Source organism: Pongo pygmaeus, chromosome 7, assembly GCF_028885625.2.
Source record: "Pongo pygmaeus isolate AG05252 chromosome 7, NHGRI_mPonPyg2-v2.0_pri, whole genome shotgun sequence".
Taxonomy (NCBI): domain Eukaryota; kingdom Metazoa; phylum Chordata; class Mammalia; order Primates; family Hominidae; genus Pongo; species Pongo pygmaeus.
The window spans coordinates 17,595,309-17,616,441 of record NC_072380.2 but is presented as its reverse complement, the minus strand read 5'-3'; the positions used below and the strand labels follow the sequence as shown (position 1 = coordinate 17,616,441).

The window sequence follows — 21,133 nt, the reverse complement described above, 5'->3', positions numbered from 1 at the left end:
GTATTTGTGGGCTAAGGGACTCAGAGCTCAGAAACTGGCTTGGAGATTGGGGCCCACCCTGGGCTATACAGTACTCCTGGGTAGTGCAGTCTCTATCCTGTGGGTTTCTCTTCTTCTTGACTGCTTCAGTCTTAATAGAGTAATAAGAACTCTACCCAGAGTTTATGACATCTGAAACTCTGATACCTACAACTATTTAAGAGGTGGCTATCAATCTGTTACTAGAAAGGTTTATATAAGTGAGTGAGTATTGAGCTGAGTCTCTTTCTAGTTTCACTCATACTTTGATCTGCATTCATTCATTTATTTACTTTTAGAGACAGAGTCTCGCTCTGTCACCCAGACTAGAGTGCAATGGTACCATCATGGATCACTGAAGCCTCAAACACCTGAACTCAAGTGATCCTCCTACCTTAGCCGCCTGAGTAGCTGGGACTACAGGCACTCAGCTAATTTAAAAAAAAGAAAAAAAATTGTAAAGCTGGAGTCTCTGCTATGTTGACCAGGCTGGTCTTGAACTTCTGGCCTCAAGCAGTCCTCCCAACTTGGCTTCCCAAATTGCTGGGGTTACAGGCATGAACCACTGTGCCCAGCCGCTTTGACATATTTTAAAAGACAAGCTGAGATAACGTGATAGGGAGAGTTATTTTTGTATGTCTTTGAGAATTTTTTGAGATACTTTATGGGATGAAATAATTTACTCTTTCCACACAGATGAGGACTTCTTAGAACAATCTCTTAGCAATCCATGGGCTTTGAGCCCTTAGCCCCAAAAGGAAGCCTATCTGAGTCCTTCTTTAAACACTAAGGAGATCATATTCCTACCTCCAGGAGCTTCTGGCTGGACCTACAGCCCAGAGACAACTACTGGGGGATTATTTCATGTTCATGGGATCCCATGGTGGCAAAACAGAGGTATGGCACTACTACCTCACAGCAACCCTAATCAAACAAAAATTAAATTGTTTGAGGCTTCTACTTGGCAAGTAGTTTGCTATTTTAGCTTGTTTTTTAATGCTTTCTAAATCGATAGTAAAGTTTTTAAAATTCAACATGTTCCCTCCAATTTACTAGAAAAAATAGGAACTGCATACACAAATATGTTTCAAAATTAAACAAGCTAACTCAAGAGATGTGTAATTTTAAGCAATTTAGAAACATTTTAAAAATCTGCATTGAATTCTCCCTCCCTATCAAAGAGTAAAAAGTTGGTAATTATTCACCATATTTAAAAAGTATCCTAGTTACATACAACTGATCAGCAATGGTAAAATGCTATGATTGGTGGAAAGAACATTGATGAACTTCTTGCAGGTCAAAGCAATGTCAAAGTGAATGGCAGTCGTAGTGGTAGGATCCCAGATGTGTGACTGGGGTAGCATGCTTCAAGAGCAACTGGTGTTTTTTGGAATGTGCCATGAGGATTGAGAATACGTGAAGACATCTCTTTCGTCTCACAGGACTTGGTAGTCAGTCATACAGCAGGCCTTAGGCTGCCAGCTTAGTATTCTTCAATTGTTTCAATGTAGATTGCTTATATTTCTGAGCTTTAAAGATTTCCAAATAAATAAGGAGTTTAATTTAGGTAACTATGAAATGTGTGATTTGGTATGGGTGACATCTGCATTCTATATTATTACATATTAAAATTTATTTTAAAAATACACTCACATCAGAAAGCATATTTGACAGTGGTAAAGCAGCAGTTTTTATTTATTACAAATTCTAAAAAAGAATCCAACTTTATAAGTAAAAAGGAACACTGATGATCACTTAAAACATTTAAATTTAAAATTACTACTAAAAAAACCCTTTACATTCACACAAGTCCAATGCCTTTGTTGGTTTTTACAGACATAGAATTTCTGTAGGGTTTTGGGCCCTATCAACAATTTTTATTAAGTACTGCAATAACAAAATAAAGCAATAAAACAACTGGACACTCCTAGAGGACACCAAAGATAAAGGGCCCATTAATCAGGTGCAGGCCAGAGAAACCCAACCTGTTGGCAATATGACGCTCTTTCCCAACTGGGTCTTGGTGAGACACGTGGCACAGCAAGGCTGTCAGTGCATGTGCATAAATTGTAGATCAGGTCCCACTATGCTACTTCCGGAATCAGCCAGCCCTTCCATGAGTCACAGAGGTCCCTTGGTCCTTATTCATCTTGATATACTCATGGGATGTTTGGAATTAAGGAGTCCAAACTACCTTACTTGCATTTGAAGTCTTTCACTTCATATCGTACCCCATCAGTCTAAGAGCCCACCCAACAAGGGTGGCTACAGATAGATGCTCACACTCTATAGGCTGTCTGATCCTGGAACCAGCCTGGGGCCCTGATTATGATCTCCACAGGGCTGTCAGTGGCAAAGGAAAGCTCTTTAAGACCCAGCGATCATAGCAGTGGCATCAGCCATGGTGAATCAAAGTTAAGTACAATGCTCCCAGCAAACAGTGTTACCAGTTGGGTTGAGCAATAACAAAATGCATTTGAAATCAGTAAGACTAAACCGTGTATATATAAACAATAATGAATATTACAAACACCAACAACCACAACAATAACAGATCAGGCTTCTCAAAATCCAGAAACCGGAAGGCTATTTTAAAGTGTTTAAATATAATCATGTAAGGAAAAAAAATCTCCCCAAAACAATAAAGTCAAGCAACCTTATTTTCACATCTATACGACTAAAAAATGAAAATGACCTTTGCTGGCATTATTGCTACGTGAATATCCATACTTTCCCCCTTGATATCTAAGGACATGTGGGAGAACTTTATAAAAAAGTAAAGTGTGCACAGAAGGCACTGTTTTGGCACTAGCAAAAAGGACATTTAATTTCACACGAATCACGTGAACTTTAATAACCCATGATATATATGCTAAACTCAATCCTTTAAAGCCCTGCGGAAACTGTATTTTTCGTGGTAGCAGTTGCTCGAAGCATATTAGGAGAAATCATGAGCAATATCACCAGAAAGGGAGAGTCAAAATCTTGGCATGATTTCATCATGTGGTTTGTAATCTCAGAACACACCCTGATTTAAGATGAGGGAAGGCAAGGCTCAAGTGCTCCCTCTGTTATCATGGGTATTGGAGGCCGATGACTTTTCCTTATGCTTCCTGCTAAGCATTTAAATAAATTTAGAAAATAGGTAAAAATAGATTCTAATTAAAGTGTTATATTTTTATTTATTTATTTATTTTTTTTTGAGGCAGGGTCTCACCGTTGCCCAGGCTAGAGTGCAGTGGCGTAATCTCAGCTCACTGCAGCCTCACTCTCCTGGGCTCAAGCGATCCTCCCACCTCAGCACCCCCAGTAGCTGTGACTACAGGTGCATGCCACCACACCCAGCTAATTTTTGTATTTTTTGTAGAGACAGGATCTTGCTGTGCTGCTCAGGCTGGTCTTAAACTCCTGGGCTCAAGCGATCAGCTTGCCTCGACCTCCCAAGGTCCTAGGATTATAGGTGTGAGCGAGCCACCATGCCTGGCCTTAAAAATTTTTTAACAACTACCTGTAAGCACTCAGGACTTAAAAAGTATTTCGACTAATATTTAAAATTTAAAAGTTTTTAAAAATTTCTTTTATTCATAGAAATGAAAAGAAAACAGTTTCTTACATTTTAAAGGACGGTAATTCTGAAACTAATATTTTCTATCAACTATGGATGGTGATGGTAAAGTTCTATATATTAATGTTACTTTTTCATATATATCTCTCTTAAATGACACTTTGGTTTTCGTTCTCTCAATGTTTATCTCTGGGGAAAATGTGATTAAGATAATCGGTATTTTAGTATATATCAAAAGTTCTAATATAAGTTTTCCTCATAGTTTTTAACAGAGTTTGCATAGCTCTATTCTTAAATGTAGGACTGCCATTGCCTTTTGGTGGTAATTCACAAATTATTATGTTTTCTTAAGAGTATAAAATTGAGGTGCCATTACAAGAAATTCTCACTGAAAATGTTAAGAATATATTTCTTAGTGTAGAAAAGTAATTTAAGCTGCTTTTATTCAATCACAAAAGAATTTGCATATGTATTTCTTAATTACTGGAGAAGACTTTATATAATTTTGATTGATTACTAGTCAAAACTCTACAAAACATTTAGGTAATTCTGAGAAAGTAAAAAAAAATTTAGTTAAAAACATTATGAATTTACAAGTAGAAACAGAAAGGTGCCAAAGAGCTGGTGATACTGACTTTTGCTAATAAAACACCTACCAGGACAGATCTGTCGGAAAAGGTGTGGCAGGAACAAGTAAACAGGAATCCCCAAATGCCCCTACCTCTTCTCCATTCCAGATTACAAAGCACCTGCTATAATGTACTAGAGTTTAGTGATTTCATATTAGAAACATTATAAATACGTCTTAAAGAGTCTATCTATAGGAAATATACATATAAAATCATAGTATATTTTAAAATAGTTTAAAAACTAAAAATTAGGTATAAGCATATCTATCAACATCAAACATCAATTTTTCTCCACATCAGTTGGGTTTTGTACCCACATAACGATATAGTGAAAGCCCACCATAAACCCAACTTACTTATACACTGACGTTTGAGATACACACACACAGATATATATACACTCATACAAACATACATAACTGTTAACATACATACAAACACACACATCCGTTGAGTCTTCACAGAAAAAAATGCACAGTGGCTGACAAAGCATCTTTTCATAGATATTTGTGTCTGCAAAGTGTTTCAATGTGGAAAAATAATTTTTCACTGAATTCTGCTTCAAATTGAGCACAGTGGGCATAACAGTTTTAGCTGCCTGTCACATTCTAAACAAGTTTCTTGATTTCGTTACAGTAAAAGATTTGAGTGTTTATATATAACGTTTGTTCACATTTCCTGTGTGAAGGGCCTATTCTAGACTGGGTATAGAATCAAATGGGTTTTCAGTGTACTGTGACAACAGCAAGGATTTATGAGCATGCCTACAGTCCCTACCAAAATACCCGATCCTGTGCTTATCCAACTCCTTCTCTCCAGTAAACCATGCAGCTTGAGAGAAAATTCTGGGCTTCAGATTTTACCATGTGCACCCTGGAAGTTGTGGAATGTCCGTAGTGAGTTCTGTGTCATGGATGCTATAACACTAGCAGCCAGAAACCCAGGCTTTCTACCTGTTTATTTGATGTTTAATCACAATAAACTCTTGGCTATACAAAACCATCGCAACTTGCTTTTTAATGGCATCAATAAAATAGCTCATTTCTTGGAAGACCCATGAGGAAAACGAATGTTTTCCTTGTCTTTGGATCACACGGGCCAGCTAGCATGCTTGGTAATGTTCACCATGGTGTCCTGGGAAATGTCACCCAGCCTCATCCAATGAACTATTTAATGATCTGTACAAGAAATAGTTCATGAGAAGCAAAACACGCTGCAAATAAACAGTCCACTATTAGGGAACCCTAAAAAGTAAAATATAACAATTAGAGAATCTTACATGTAAAAATTTATTTACTCATTTACAAGGGTAACTGTGTTTATATAGCTTTAATTCAATTTGGTTTTTTTTAGCTTCCAGTTTTAAATAATCATGTTTTTTAAACCAAAATATTTGATTCCCCAATCACTGATGGGTTATTGTATAACACTGGAGCTTGTATTATTAGGCTTAGTGTGGTCATTTGAAAGCAAATGGAATAAAAAGTGCTAAACAATTTATGGGGTAGGGGGAGAAAAACATTCCTAAATGTTTCCAAAAGAAACATCAGAGGCAAATTAGATCCAAAGTCCTTAAATTGGGCCATTTGCCATTTAATATTGGAATAGGGTTCATATCAGAACAGGGGGATTTTCTCTTCTTCTATCCCTTCATTTTTCCCTCTTTGCATGATGCTGCTGTAGCCCCCTCATCTCTAGGACAAGATAAAAAAAACAGAGAAACAAACAGGTGAACTCTGTGCCTGACGACGTTAAGAAAAAAACTAAACTGTGATTAAGTAAGTAATAGAAAAAGGAGGAATCATTCCACTAGTTGTGTGGTCTGGGAGAGTCTGTTGGCTTATTTTAAGTGACTTTTTAGAAAAGGATGCTTGGGGTCTACTTATTCAAGCATTGGTCTAACTCTTTGATCTTCAAACATATTCTCATTACGGCCACCCCATGAGCTTTCTGGCCATGGCGACTATCTTCACGTTTTAATTTAAAGGGTCCCAAGTAGATCACAGTGCCTCTCTTAAGTCCCTGACTGGGGATACGTCATTCACAGCAAGTGAAGACCTCGTATTTTAGGACCACTGTTTGCAAAGGAGACAAAAGTTCAAAAGGATGCCAACTAGTGGCATGGAATGCCACTCCTGGCCTGCGTAGTGCAGCAGAAGCAGACACCCCTATTGGCTGAAGTTTGAGCAAACTGTCATATCTCACAGGAAAAAAAATTTGCATTAAACCCACTGTTGGCATTCACAACTTATTGAAAAGGCTTTTTCCTTATCCCCTCATCTTACCCCTAACCAGTGACAGACACCACGATGAGTAACTGCATTTTTGGCATCCCCTAAACTGACATTAATGAAGTCAAATAAGGTAAAGCCACTAGTATTTCCCCAACTGCAGGGGGCATAGACGAAACCTCTTTACATTCAGTGATTTCCCTCTGTTTCAGTATGTGCAGTGTATGCCACCGATTAATGACGACCCTGGAAAAATGTAACACAATAACAGTAAAACACCAGCTAACTTTTAACACTCATGTTCCCAAGCATATACATACATACATACATATATACATACATACACACATACATAGACACATACATACACACACTCCCACTGTTTGGGGGCTATTCATCACTGATGAATGAAACCTCCACTCAGCATCTGAGGAGATACTGTCCAGATGAGTAAATATAAATTAGGGTGAACTATGTATGCAGCAAACCCATGACAACCCAGCATGCTGATGACATCCCGTCACGGTTTACTCAGAGTAGGATATGTATGCTAAGACGATGACCAGCTCTGCTCCTGCAAGTGTTAGAATTCACTTGTCTTTTCATGGAATATGAAAGGTGAACTGAGATTTCTTGGGTGATGGTCATTTGCTTGAATGGCAGATTTTTCTTCTGTTGCTGCATGAACGTTGTCTGGATAAGCATCTTCTTCATTGTTTTCTTCTCTCAGATGACCCTCCAGGCTGTGTCTGATGCCATAAGAAAAGTAAATCAGGAAGCCTGTTGGGGCGGGAAAAAAAAATCAATGTTTCAGGTATGCCAGAAAATGACTTTTAAGTTATTGAGGTGGAGAATTAAATGTAGAACTTAATAGAGTTTTTCTCTGTCCTTTCTGTAGTACTTTAGAACAGGGGTCACCAACCCCTGGGCCACAGACCACTATTGTTAGCAACCAGGCCACACAACAGGAAGTGAGCGAGCAAAGTCTCTAGCATTTACAGCGTATTTACAGCCACTCCCCATTGTCAACATTACCACCTGAGCTCCGTCTCCTGTCAGAGCAGGGCAGCATTAGATTCTCATAGAAGTGACTGCGCACGTGAGGTATCTAGGGTGCATGCTCCTGATGAGAATCTAACTAATGCCTGATGATCTGAGGTGGAATAGTTTCATCCCAAAACCATCCCCCACCCCGTCCATGGAAAAACTGTCTTCCACAAAACCCATCCCTGGTGCCAAAAAGGTTGGGGACCGCTGCTTTAGAAGAATGAAATGCAAATACAAGATACCCCACAGAAGGTGTCCTTGATCAATATTTTCCTGGTAGAATGTGCCTCTCTATTGTGAAGACCCAAACTTGATAGATTGTATTTTGCTCTCAACAAGTTTTTCAGTGTTTATATGGAAAAATTTTAATTTATGTTCTTAAAAGTCAATACTGTACTTTAAACAAAATGATACGTGGAACAAAGTCTCAAATTATACCCTAAATACAAGTGGTGAATTATCACAGTCAAGGTCAGATATTTTAGAAAGTACACCCTGTATTAACAAAGGGGACACGGACATGCTTTACACATGTCACTGTCACCAGGAGAGTCCAAAGAACTGTGTGCAAAGCAACTCTTTGTTAACAGCCACACTGACTGTGTAGGGATCAGGAGGCAATGTTTTAAGTACCCTCCTAAGATCACTGCAGACATGTAGGCATTTTGCTGTTTTAGTTCTATTTTAGAAAATTGGTTGTGAGTTTTGGGTTGATGTAAAATGACTTTTTCTGGGTTTCATTTTTTTCACCCATAAGCTGAAGGAAATAGAGCCTACATGGTTCTACAGGGTTAGTGGGAGATACTGACTTAAAAAGGCATCTGAAAACATCTGGAAAAGCACTCAGACATCCCTAAGAATTAGGAAAGAAAGAAATGGGAAAAAAAAAGCCTTTATTCCCAGGATGGGGGAGAGGGTGTGTTTCTCTCATCACAGCACACGACATAGGAAAGAGAACCCAACATGAAAAGACCTACCAATTGCCATCCAAATGCTGAATCTGACCCAAGTGTCTGCACTCAACTGGACCATCAAGTAAATGTTCACCAGGATGCTGAACGCTGGCAAAAATGGTAAGAATGGAACCTGAGGGGGAAAACAATCCTTTTCAATATACTCATATTTTGAAGCATATTCCCCAAGTTATTTCAACAGGGCGGCAATTAATTTGGCATATATACTTTCACACCACGTCAGCCACAGTTAAAACCATGCTTCTAGAGACCATAAAAGGAGAATCACATCTGAGAGTATTTACTAAAGCTCAAGGCAACAGGGGATTTATCAGATTCAGTAACACCTGCACCATCAAAATAATATTGGTTTTAGGATTTAGCTTTCTTTGGGGTTTACTGATTTCATTTAGACACACACAGGGGAGACCTCTGAAATGTGGGATACATATAGTTATCCCAGGTACATCCTTCCAGGAAGCCCTCTTCAAACCCAAGCCAGTATACGGTTAGCTCAAATGGGACAGGATAGTTTAACTTGCAGTGGAGGAGCTTAGCTTTTTAATGTTTAATTTAGTTTTATTTTATTTTTAGAGACAGTGTCTCACTCTGTCACCCAAGCTAGAGTGCAGTGATACTATGATAGCTCACTGCAGCCTTGAACTCCTGGGTTCAAGTGATCCTCCCACTTCAGCCTCCTGACTAGCTAGGACTACAGGAATGAGCCACTACACAAAACTAATTTGTTTGTTTGTTTTGTAGAGATGGGGTCTCGCTATGTTGCCCAGGCTGCACTTGAACTCCTGGCCTCAAGCAATCCTCCTGCCTGGGCCTTTCAAACTGCTGGGATTACAGGTGTGAGCCACTACAACCAGCCCAAGAGGAAAGGCTTTTGGTGGGAACAAAGTTCTCATGAGAAGGCAGTGAATTTCTAAAAACAAAATATTCACCCTACTTTTCTGATATTATAGCTTCTTTAACATGAAATTTGCTTACTATTATATATAATAACATTGTGATAGGAACATACCCGTTTTTGAAAAGGCAGTAAGAGGATCAATGTAGAAGGAATTCTGTACAAAAAGGAACATATCGAAAGATTCTGACACGCTCATTCACTGGCTAACCACATTAGAAGTTGCTGAAGCAGGCGGATCACCTGAGGTCAGGAGTTTGAGACCGGCCTGGACAACGTGGCAAAACCCTGTCACCACAAAAATACAAAAATAAACAGGGCATGGTGGCTCACACGTATAATCCCTGCACTTTTGGAGGCGGAGGTGGGTGGATTATTTGAGGTCAGGAGTTCGAGACCATCCTGGCTAACATGGTAAAATCCCGTCTCTTCTAAAAATACAAACATTAGCTGAGTGTGGTGGTGTGCACCTGTAATCCCAGCTACTGGGGAGTCTAGAGGCAGGAGAAGTGCTTGAACCCGGGAGGCAGAGGTTGCAGTGAGCCGAGATCGCTCTACTGCACTCCAGCCTGAGCAACAGAGAGAGAGACTCCATCTCCAGAAAAAAAAAGAAAAGAAAAAAGAAAAAACTCACCAAACTAATTATACAGAGAAAATGAACACAGTATTTTGGGTCTCTAATCTTCATTACACATACCATGAAGGCCACTTTTTGCTGATTCTGGGGCTGCCTCCAGATGGTGAGAACAATGGCAACACAGAGAACAAGAAACAGCGCGAGGAGAGCGAGGCTCCAGGCCTCCAGCCTGGTGATGGCGTGAACTCCGTAAGTGGTCAAGACACTCAGGCCCAACACGAGGAAAGCTGCAGGGGAGATGTGTAGATAACACAGTCAGTACACCGTGCTCCACCCAGACTGCTTGGTGCAAAACAGCATGTTCTGATACAACAATGAGTTCTGTACACATCTACTTGGCGAAATACAAAGAGTCTTCGCCTTGCCCTTTCTTCTTTTTCATTGAGGAGAGACGTCCAGTTGCAAGGGTTTAAGAACCATTGCTTATTTACTCATTACCCTCCCCTCCTTAGAAGCCAACCGCCCTTATTGGTGTTACTGACTGGCATTATCTACCCACGTGCTATCTGTGTCCTCACTGGTTACTTTCAGACTAGGATGCTGTCAGAGTGGTTAATTCCCTTTTTTCAAATGGGAAATGGCACATCTGGTTATTTTAAGCTGTTGTAAACATGGACTGTGATATGATTTGGCTGTGTCCCCACCCAAATCTCATCTTGAATTGTGGCTCCCATAATTTCCATGTGTTGTGGGAGGAACCCAGTGCAACATAATTAAACAGTATGCGGTTTCCCCCATACTGTTCTCATGCCAGGGAATAAATCTCACGAGATCTGATGGTTTTATCAGGAGAAATCCCTTTTGCTTGGTTATCATTCTCTTGCCTGCTGCCATGTAAGATGTGCCTTTCGCCTTCCACCATGATTGTGAGGCCTCCCCAACCAAGTGGAACTGTGAGTTCATTAAACCTCTTTTTCTTTATAATTTGCCCAGTCTCGGGTATGTCTTTATTAGCAGCATGAGAACAGACTAATACAGACTGCTAATGTACACAAACAACATATCATCTGCATCTTTTCTCCTTATTTCGGAGAATGACATCACCACCCCATCTCTGACCATCAAGTCTGCTCTAGGGGCACCTCCTATTTGCTCTGAGAAGCCTGTGCTTCCCTGCTTGCCACCAGTCATCCTGTCCTGTAAAGCCCAGTGAGAGTACGGACTGCCTCTCTTGGCACCCCAGGTGCCCAGTGGAGTGCCTGGCACACAGGTGATGTTCAATACATGTCATTGAAAATATGAACGATTACATAACTGTGGGTAAACAAACAAGGATTTTCTATATTATTGGACAATTCCATCGGGTTCCAGTCAGGTTATTGGCAGGGGTACATGGCCTGCTGCTTTCACCCAGAGGGCATCCTAACCTCTAATGAATGTGCCAGTTTGTACTTCTGTCACTCTCGTCTTGAAGTATTCCTTCCTCTCTTGTTCAATTATCAAGATACAATAAATTTATACAGGTAATATAAAGATTATCTCAACCACTGGTGATGCTTTAGGTGAAAATTTCAGGGTGGTTGCTAATACATTCTAGGGCAATGTGAGGCCCTCTGTTCTCTTTCACATCATGCCAGCTCTACTCACACACATCTTCTGGGTCCGTACAATGTAAGCAGAGAAGAAGACTTACCCAGGAATCCTACCAGAAAGCTCACGAGAGAAGCTGACTGCTGTGTCGGCAGAAGGGAGGGGCAGAAGAGGGTCCGCACACTGAAGCCCTGTCTCTGCAGCATGGTGACCTGGGACTCACTCTTCGAGGTTGCCCTGGGAGACGATCCCAGACCATCTTTCTCGGGAGAACATTTGGGCTGGTCGTAAGATAAGCCAGGCTGGTACCTATTCCCAAACAAACATCTATGTCTTTATTCTCAAATAGACATTTGGCCCAAGTGAAACCAGCACCTAAAACCTTAAGTAAGACATCATACAGAGTGATGGTGTGTAGAGTAAATCAACACTTATGACTCCAGTCCCAGAGCATGATGAGCCAGGACACAAACATTTTCGATGAGACATCTGCAGCAAAATACCCAAATTTCCCCCAGGAGTCACCTAATCAGAGTCATATATTAGATGGCACAAGAAAGTGAAATTGTAAAGTAAGGCAATCACAAAAAAAGAATGATTATTCTGAAATTATCTATGTCCAAAGCAAATGTGGTTCATGAAAACAGCAAAGAAACTCTGGGTAAATTTCAGCTATAAAATAATGCAGTCACCATTTTGGCATTCAAAGGCCTCATCACAGTCTGTCTTTCTGGCCTCATCCTTCCCTACCGATTGTTCTAGCTAAACCCAGACAAGCTCATCTGACCATCCTGCCACCTCTACACCCATTGCATGCCATTTTCCTTTATTATTTTATCTTCCTCCTGTATAGCTTATATCAGGACATCAGCCGTGATATGGTTTGGCTGTGTCCCCACCCAAATCTCACCTTGAATTGTAGTTCCCATAATCCCCACGTGCCGTGGGAGGGACCCAGTGGGAGGTAATTTCATCATGGAGTGGTTACCCTCATGCTGTTCTCGTGATAGCAAGTGAGTTCTCGTGAGATCTAATGGTTTTTCTTCTTTTGTTTTGTTATGTTTTTTTTGAGACGGAGTTTCGCTCTTGTTGCCCAGGCTGGAGTGCAGTGGCGTGATCTCAGCTCACTGCAACCTCTGCCTCCTGACTTCAAGTGATTCTCCTGCCTCAGCCTCCTGAGTAGCTAGGACAACAGGTACCCACCACCATGCCCTAAGGGGCTTTTCCCCCTTTGGCTTGGCACTTCTCCTTCCTGCCATCATGTGAAGAAGGACACGTTTGCTTCGCCTTCCACCATGATTTTAAGTTTCCTGAGGCCTCTTCAGCCCCGTGAAACTGTGAGTCAATTAAACTTCTTTCCTTTATAAATTACCCAGTCTTGGGTATGTCTTTATTAGCAGCATGAGAATGGACTAATACAAGCCTGCTTCTCCTCCTAGTGACTGCCCCAGGCTTTTCAGTGTGGCCTCTTCTCCTTCTGGGCAGACTTTACTTATCTTTGAAAATAACATTTTCCCTCCATATAAAGAAATAGGCTCACTGAGAAAAAATACATGAAAGTATACAGGAGAAATTTAAAACCAGCCATAATACCATCAGCCAGTGTTAATCACTGTTAGCACTTTGGTACAATTTCATCCAGGCATATGTTGTCTATATGGGCATATATGATTTCTTCATGAAAATTTATTATTTAAATAAGTTCAGACACTATATATACAATAGTTTTATATCCTGAAATGGATAAATTTCTCCATAAAATTAAATACCATTTTATTTGCTGTACAAGAGTTCAGTGAATAAATGTAGCCTCATTTATTTAACCATTCCTCTAGTGATCTTCAGCTTAGTTTCATTTTTTCACTATTGTAAATTACCTTTTCCAAAAACATCCTTTACATACATCTGTGTGTGCCTCTGATTAAATCTTTAGCACAAAAATTTTAACAACTGAATCAATGGAACAAAAGGCATAGCATTTTTAAGTGTCGTTAGACATTATGAGAAATTGCCTTTCATGTAGATCAGGCCAACATATCACTCATGGTCAACTTGCATTTGATTCTTTGCTAAAGACCAGATACGCTTCTTCCACTTTTCATTGCTATTTTGATAGATGTGACCTCTCACCTTGGTGAGACTGCTGGCTCCATGGAAGCCAGGAGAGTGAGGGCTCATTTTCTCACTCCCAGAGTCCCTCATGCACGGTACACCCTGTAGAACCACCAGGTGACTCACCTGAGGATGAGAACACAGGCTGCCACCAGAGAATAGGCCATGAGTGTGCCAATGGACATCATGTCCACGAGTGCCTTCAGGTCAAACAGAAAGGCCATCAAAGCTAGGGGGAGAAGAAAAGAATGGTGAAGTAAACGGCCCAGGAGGAAATTCCATACAGTTATTAACGTTCAAGTCAGGGACATCTGACTGCCACTTCGTTTTAGTAGCAAGGATAAGTCAACCAGAGTGTAGAAAATATATCTCACAGTTAATAAGATGTTTTTTACATCATATAAACTGCTGATAGGACTTCAAAAACCCTCAGCTCTCTAGCAACTACCCAAGGCACATTCTACTTGGATTACATAAAAAATATTTGGCCTGACAAAGAGTGAAAACATTACGTGACAGAACACCGTCTTTGATATTTCAGAAGAAAAACACTTCTAGGAAACACTGGCTAGCTCCTTTTTTAAAACCACAAAAAAACATTCAAACAGAAGGTGCTTTCATTATAGATATTATATAATCACTTTAGTTTCCATATGCACTGAGTTATATCATAGACAACTCAATTTTTTTTTCTTTTTTGAGACGGGGTCTCACTTTGTCACCCAGGGTGGAGTGCAGTGGTGCAATCTTGGCTTACTGCAATCTCCACCTCCCTGGTCCAAGTGAGTCTCATATCTCAGCCTCCTGAGTAGCTGGGACTACAGGCGTGCGCCACCACACCTGGCTAATTTTTGTATTTTTCGTAGAGGCAGGGTTTCACCATGTTGGTCAGGCTGGTCTCGAACTGGCCTCAAGTGATCCACTGGCCTTGGCCTCCCAAGATGCTGGGATTATAGGTGTGAGTCACAGTGCCCGGCCTGACTCAAAATTATTTTAGTAATTCTGATAAAATAAAGTAAAATAACTTTCAATTAAATTATGTTTCTGAAATAGGCTAAATTCTACTACGATTAAAGCCATGCATTCCAGGTAGACTTACTAGATCTGAGAGATCAATTTCTGGTCCTGCATACCAAATCCCAAAATATTAAGAGAGAAAACATACTTTAAACAGTTAAATAGCTTAACTTCCACTAAGCAACTGTTTTCTCCACTGAAACATCAAAATAGTGACAATATTAACTTGAATTTAGCATATAGTTTTCCCTGTCATAGTAAGTAGATAACATCACATTCCATTTACATGATGTTTCAGATCCCTCTACAAGATTTAAATCTCTGTGATCTCATCTTATCTTTGAGTCAATGATCCTATGAGATGGGAAATCATTTACGTTTAGGCATTTAAAATGGCTGGATTTGACAATTTTTGACCCCAAACTCAGCAATTGTGAGTGGTTTTTCTAACAGGATTATCCCCATCTTAGAGACAGGCTAACTTAGCAAGGCCACAACTACTTGTCAGTGGCAGAGTTCCCTTCATCCAACAGCCCCATGTTCCTTCTACAAGATCACAGTGTTTCTTTTAACACACTGTATGCCTCACTTTGAAAATTCTTTGCTGGGCACAGAGGTTCACACCTGTAATCCCTGCACTTTGGGAGGCCAGGCCGGGCAGATCACCTGAGGTCAGGAGGTTGAGACCAGCTTGGCCAACATGTTGAAACCCCATCTCTACTAAAAATACAAAAATCAGCTGGGCGTGGTGGCACGTGACTGTAATCAGAGCTACTCAGGAGGCTGAGGCAGGAGAATTGCTTGAACTCGGGAGGCGGAGGTTGCAATGAGCCAAGATCGTGCCACTATACTCCAGCCTGGGTTACAGAGTGAGACTCTATCTCAAAAAAAAAAAAAAAAAAAAAAAAGAAGGAAAAGTATTCATTGCTCATACACTTATACATCAGATTATTACAATTTTGTTATGTTTAAAAATCACAGAGAGCCAAATAAGGTAGCCAAGAGAGAAGAAAATGATAAATTGTCCACACAAGCTCTCTGATCCAAGTTAAAAACAAGCAAAGTAAGGTATGGGAGTACAAAATAAAACAAAAATATTTTAGAGCATTTTAAAAAGTGGTCTATTATAATTATCTTCTTTTAATTATTAATTTTAATATCTTAACATGCCACCAGGTTAAATTCTTCCTGAATAGAGAAAGATAAGCTTTTAAAAATTCCGGATCATTACTGGCAAGTATTTTACTGGAAAGAGAAAATTTTTTATGAGTTAAATAAAATGTATGACTCTTTGTCAAAAAATATTTATAAACTACCTTTAATATCATGTGTTGTTTAAAAATAAAATGGGCTTCACATCATCTGGGCAAACCTTCATTTTAGGGGGGAAGAAATCTAAGCCTGAGAAAATAAGTGACTTGACCTTCTAACATAGTTTAAGAAAGGGCCAGATTGATAAGAAAATGTTTACAAAGTGAAAGTGTTTAAACAAATACATTCTGACCCTGAAAAATTTCCATTTTACACAGAATGAAGCACTAGCTTTTTCTAACCTAATTTCCTAACAATTCAGAGCCTCAACAAAATTGTCATTTTGGTTTGAATTTCTAGTGCCAAGATTGTTCATTATTTTATGTATAAAGCTTGCTAAAGTCTTTCTTTTGCTTCCTGTAACAGTACCTTTAAGGCCATTGTCTGGATCTAGAATCTCACTGAAATTTTCTGCATGAGATAAGGATCTGGCCAAAGATGTTTTACGTGGATATTAAGATGTGCCAAAAGACTAGCAATCTGGATTTTCTGAACATAATTTAAGTACCAAAACTGTTGAAAGGAAAAATAGATTCCTGATGGAGTTGGAGAGGATATGTATGTTCGTAACTGTTAGATGGCTGCGATGGCCCTGGAAGCAAGGATGCCCACCACACTGAGGATGGTGATCACAAGGACCAAGCATAAATCATCTTGAATATTTCTTATTAATAATGCATAAAGCTTAGCATTTAAAAAATCCTATGGCCCCTTAGCAATATTCGATGTATATCCTAGACCAAAAAATTGAATCATTATTTTAAAATTAATATTTCAAAAATTAAGCAAGAATTCCTTAATCAAAAGTTTATATATCAATAATGTAATTTTGTATGCTAGTTCATCAGAAAAGCAATTCATAATATTTAGTGAAGAGCTATTATAACCCTTTGTACATTTGTTAGAGCCCAAAAGATTAAAATAACAAAACAGTAAAAAAAAAAATCCCAAAGGGTCAATTAAGAATGAACTTCAGTATACCACCACCACCGCAATTTTCACCTGTTAATCCCAATGCTTGTAGACTAATTTTTATCAGTGATTTTGTTTTTTTTAACTTACATGCACAGCATGCAGACCCTCTTTATAAGTCCATGCATGCGAATTAAATGTTCCAGTCCAATGCTCAAGAAGCCTAAGTTTGTAAAGCTTACCAGAAATGACCCCTGCAGTCAACGTGGCAGCAACTGGTGACTGCCTCTTACTCACTCTGGCAAGAAATCTAAACAGTAAGCCATCCCGGGCCATGGCAAACAGAATTCGGGGTAAAGGAAACATAGAGCCCAGAAGACTAGAACAGAAAAATTCAAAATCCACATGTGAGTTATTTTAAGGATTATTCTAGACACGTATAGACAGGTAAAGACTGGACACACGAAAATGCAGAACCAGAAAATTCAAAATAGGAAACACTGACAAAAAAGTGACTGAACTTCTTGTAAATCAAAACAGAAAACCACCTAGCTTTGTATTTTTAATGCAGAGTCCTTGATGAAAAAGATCCCCCGTTTCTTAAGAAAAGTCAACTCTCTCTCACCTGCCACTGCACCCGATGATAAAGTAGCAATTATTGGTGTCTTCGTTTTGGAATTGATTTGAGCTAGACATTTGAAAAGCAACCCATCCTCCGCCATAGCATAGATTACACGAGGCATTGGGAAAATGGATCCAAGAAGACTGAATAAAAAGCAAACACATGCAGTATGGCAAACATTCATGCAAGATTACATCCCCGAACGGAAATAAAATAATTGTATAATATTCAGCATGACAGTTGTAATTATGAAGTCATATTATTTATATTAACAATTATGTCATTATTTTTTAAATGCACTATGATAGGGCATTTAAAAAATTTGCTAATATTTACCATTGTGCTATTCATTATTCTGTTACAGATAAGTGCCCAGGAAAATTATCAGACTAAAAACAATATTGCAAGTAATTTGTGTGTACCCACAATTATTACCAAATTAAAACTAAATAATTAAGACTTAACCAAACCAATATTAAGACATTTTTAGCAGCAACAACTTAGAAAATAAAATTACTAATTTGATATGTAATTAAAGACTACGTAATTTTATTTCATAAGCAATAGTTGCAACCTTTATTCAATAATGATATTTTTTTACATTTATTGTGCCAGTATTTTTTCTCATATGCCCTGATCCTGGATCAAGTCAGTAATAATCCCCAGCATCATCAGATAATCAAGGTAGAAAAAGGCAAAGATCAATTTATGTAAATGTAGTATACAGAGGCGGTCACAATGAAAAGTTAGCAGCTGAAGTTTAGTAAGACAGTTTTTGCTTGAGATGTTCGGAATTACTTTTGTTTACTAGCTGCACCATTTCACACATTATTTAGTTGTGAAAAATAACCATGTAAGAGAAAACAAAAAAAAGTATTTTATTTAAAAATCCTTCTTATTTATTTATTTTATTTGCGACAGGGTCTCACTCTGTCACCCAGGCTGGAGTGCAGTGGTACGATCATAGCTCACTGTGCCCTCAAACTCCTGGGCTCAAGCGATCCTCCCACCTCAGTCTCTCAAGTAACTGGGACTGGGACTAAAGGCGCATGCCACCACGCTCAGCTAATTTCTTGAATTTTTTGTGGAGACCGAGCCTTGCTATGTTGCCCAGGCTGGTCTTGAACTCTTTGCTGTAAGTGATCCTCCCGCCTCGGTGTCCCAAAGTGCTGGGACTACAAGAGTGAACCACGGTGCCTGGCCCTTCTTTATCGTTAATAAGGCTCTTTTGAGCTTGGCCATAGATGAATCTTTGTCCATCCCTTCTAAGGCCATGCTGGCATGGTATCTTCACAGTTCAGACTTTTGAAATTACTTGAAGCTATTCAAAATAAACCTCAAGGCCGGGTGTGGTGGCTCATGCCTGTAATCCCAACACTTTGGGAGGCTGAGGTGGGAGGATCGCTTGAGCCCAGGAGTTCAAGACCAGCCTGGGGAACTTAGCGAGACCTCCTCTCTATAAAAAATAAAAAATTAACCAGGTATGGTGTTACATGCCTGTATCCTAGCTACTCAGGAGGCTGAGCTGGAGACATCACTTGAACCCAGGAGTTCGAGCCTCAGTGAACTATGATCATGCTCCGCACTTCAGCCTGCTTGACAGAGTGAGACCCTGTCTCAAATAAATAAATAAACCTCAACACTAGCAGATGGCTGAGAAACCAAGAGTGTCTAATTGCTACTTAATATTGTCTTAACTAGAAAATAAAAGGGAGTTTGAGGGGGAAAAATAAAGCTAGGCTGGTGAATTACATTAAAAGCCTTCTTTTTCTAGTTTCAGACTTTCAGAACCTTCTTTTCAGTGAAAAAATTACTAATCCGGCAAAAAGATTAATTTTCTCTTTGCAAGACTCTTCTACCGTGTGGCATGATAAAAAACTAGAACAAAATATCTGACTCATAATCATATGTTAATTGAAGTAAGGATAGCTCAGGAATCCTGGGAAATGAGTTCTAAAGTATTCAAACAAGCAGCTACTGAAAATCTGAAAACTTGGGATTCAACGACCCTTTTCTCTTCACATATTTATATGAATTTCCACCATTTATTTAAGAGTGATCATTTCTATTTCTAGACCAACTTCACTCTGATTGGTGCTAAGAAGAAAAAGTCTCCATGTTTCACAATAAAAAGCACATTATATTTTTAAAAGACAGAGCATAAGTGTCCACTCACACAGGCTCAGTATTACTCGAACAGAGTGTAGCAAATGCAAGGTCTGTACATACATTCTCAGATGTCTGAAGAACTACAAGTATCACCAAAGCCAACAGAGAAACATTTTAGGACAAGAATCCTGAAGTTTCATAATGCCTATATACATGACTACGTGCCGCAGATATATTTGTGTGTGTGTGTGTGTGTGTCTGTGTGTATCAATGCCATATATATTTCTCCTGAAGCCTGGACCATCACTATCTTAAAAAACTGACTCTGAACTAACAGCAGGGGAGTTTATCCTTTAAGATTTTTATATGGAAATTCTGAGCAAGCTAACCAATAAATACAAAGTTGCATAATATTTTGTTTCTATTAGGATACTTTTTAAATGGACAAAAGCAAATTTTTAGACACTGACTACTTTGTAGAATCCCAAACAGCCCCTGTCCCAAAGGCAATGCAATGTACCTTGTTGACAAGGCGCAGAGAGAACCAGCTGCGACGACATACTTGGCAGGACCCCATCCCACATATTCAAATGCTACAGGAAGGGGGCTTTTTTCATCGAGGAGGTAGTATGGCATCATAAGTGTTAAAGCTGCAGAGACCCCAAAATAGGCCATAAAGCAAACAAGCAAAGACGTCACAATTCCAATGGGAATAGCTTTCTGGGGATTCCGAACTTCTTCACCTAAGGAAATATAAACAAAAGATGTGTATGCTTAATAAAACATCAATAGGTAAAGAAATTAAATTGTGCAAAATTCTTCCTCTTCTCCAGGGTAATTCTTCTCTGCTTTTGTCCCTTTTCTTTTCTTATCTTGATCCATCTATTTTATTTTATTTTATTTTACTTATTTTTGAGACAGAGTCTTGCTCTGTTGCCCAGGCTGGAGTGCAGTAGCGTGATCTTGACTCACTTCAACCTCCGCCTCCCTGGTTCAAGCAATTCTCCTGCCTCAGCCTCCCGAGTAGCTGGGACCACAGGTGTGCGCCACCACACCAGCTAATTTTTTTATTTTATTAGAGATGGTTTGCACCATGTTGGCCAGTCTAGTCTCTAATTCCTGGCCTCAAGTGATCCACCCTCCTCAATGTCCCAAAGATTGGGATTACAGGCGTGAGCCACCGCGCCCAGCTGATCCATCTGTTTTACATGAAATTTCCTTTATTCTTGAAGGTACTTTCTTATTACATAAAAATCCGATTCCCAGAGGGAGAAGAGGAAAAGTCATGCCAGTCAGTTTCCTATCTCCAGGAAAGAAAAAAACCAACCAACCAACCAAAACCCACAACATAGCAGCACTACTAAGTGTTTAGCGATAGAATAGCAGTCTTAATCCATTTGGAAAATGATTCATCTACAGAGATTAAATGACTGCTGTGCCACTGGTAGGTCCTTAAGTATGAAGGCTTTGGATGAAGTTATTTCATCTATTTGTATGAAGTTCTAATTTCAATTTAAAAAACAG

The 21,133-nt window shown here is 39.3% G+C and overlaps 1 protein-coding gene across 4 annotated transcripts in view; it reads right to left on the bottom strand.

The window, feature by feature from the left end:
* Positions 1–1,684: 1,684 nt before the first annotated feature.
* Positions 1,685–21,133, bottom strand: part of SLC7A2 (solute carrier family 7 member 2) — a 73,169-nt gene continuing 53,720 nt past the window's right edge. For 2 of the 4 annotated variants that reach the window (XM_063668532.1, XM_054498503.2), the window contains 7 exons: positions 20,130–20,352; positions 17,121–17,257; positions 13,765–13,867; positions 11,630–11,835; positions 10,057–10,223; positions 8,468–8,576; positions 1,685–7,223 (listed from right to left, as the gene is read on the bottom strand). In XM_063668532.1, coding sequence (XP_063524602.1) covers positions 7,027–7,223; positions 8,468–8,576; positions 10,057–10,223; positions 11,630–11,835; positions 13,765–13,867; positions 17,121–17,257; positions 20,130–20,352 — 1,142 coding nt within the window. In that variant the 3' untranslated portion in view covers positions 1,685–7,026. Of the gene's footprint in view, positions 7,224–8,467; positions 8,577–10,056; positions 10,224–11,629; positions 11,836–13,764; positions 13,868–17,120; positions 17,258–17,503; positions 17,644–20,129; positions 20,353–21,133 lie in introns of all 4 variants that reach the window. The other 2 variants (XM_063668531.1, XM_054498501.2) reach the window with 1 other exon arrangement.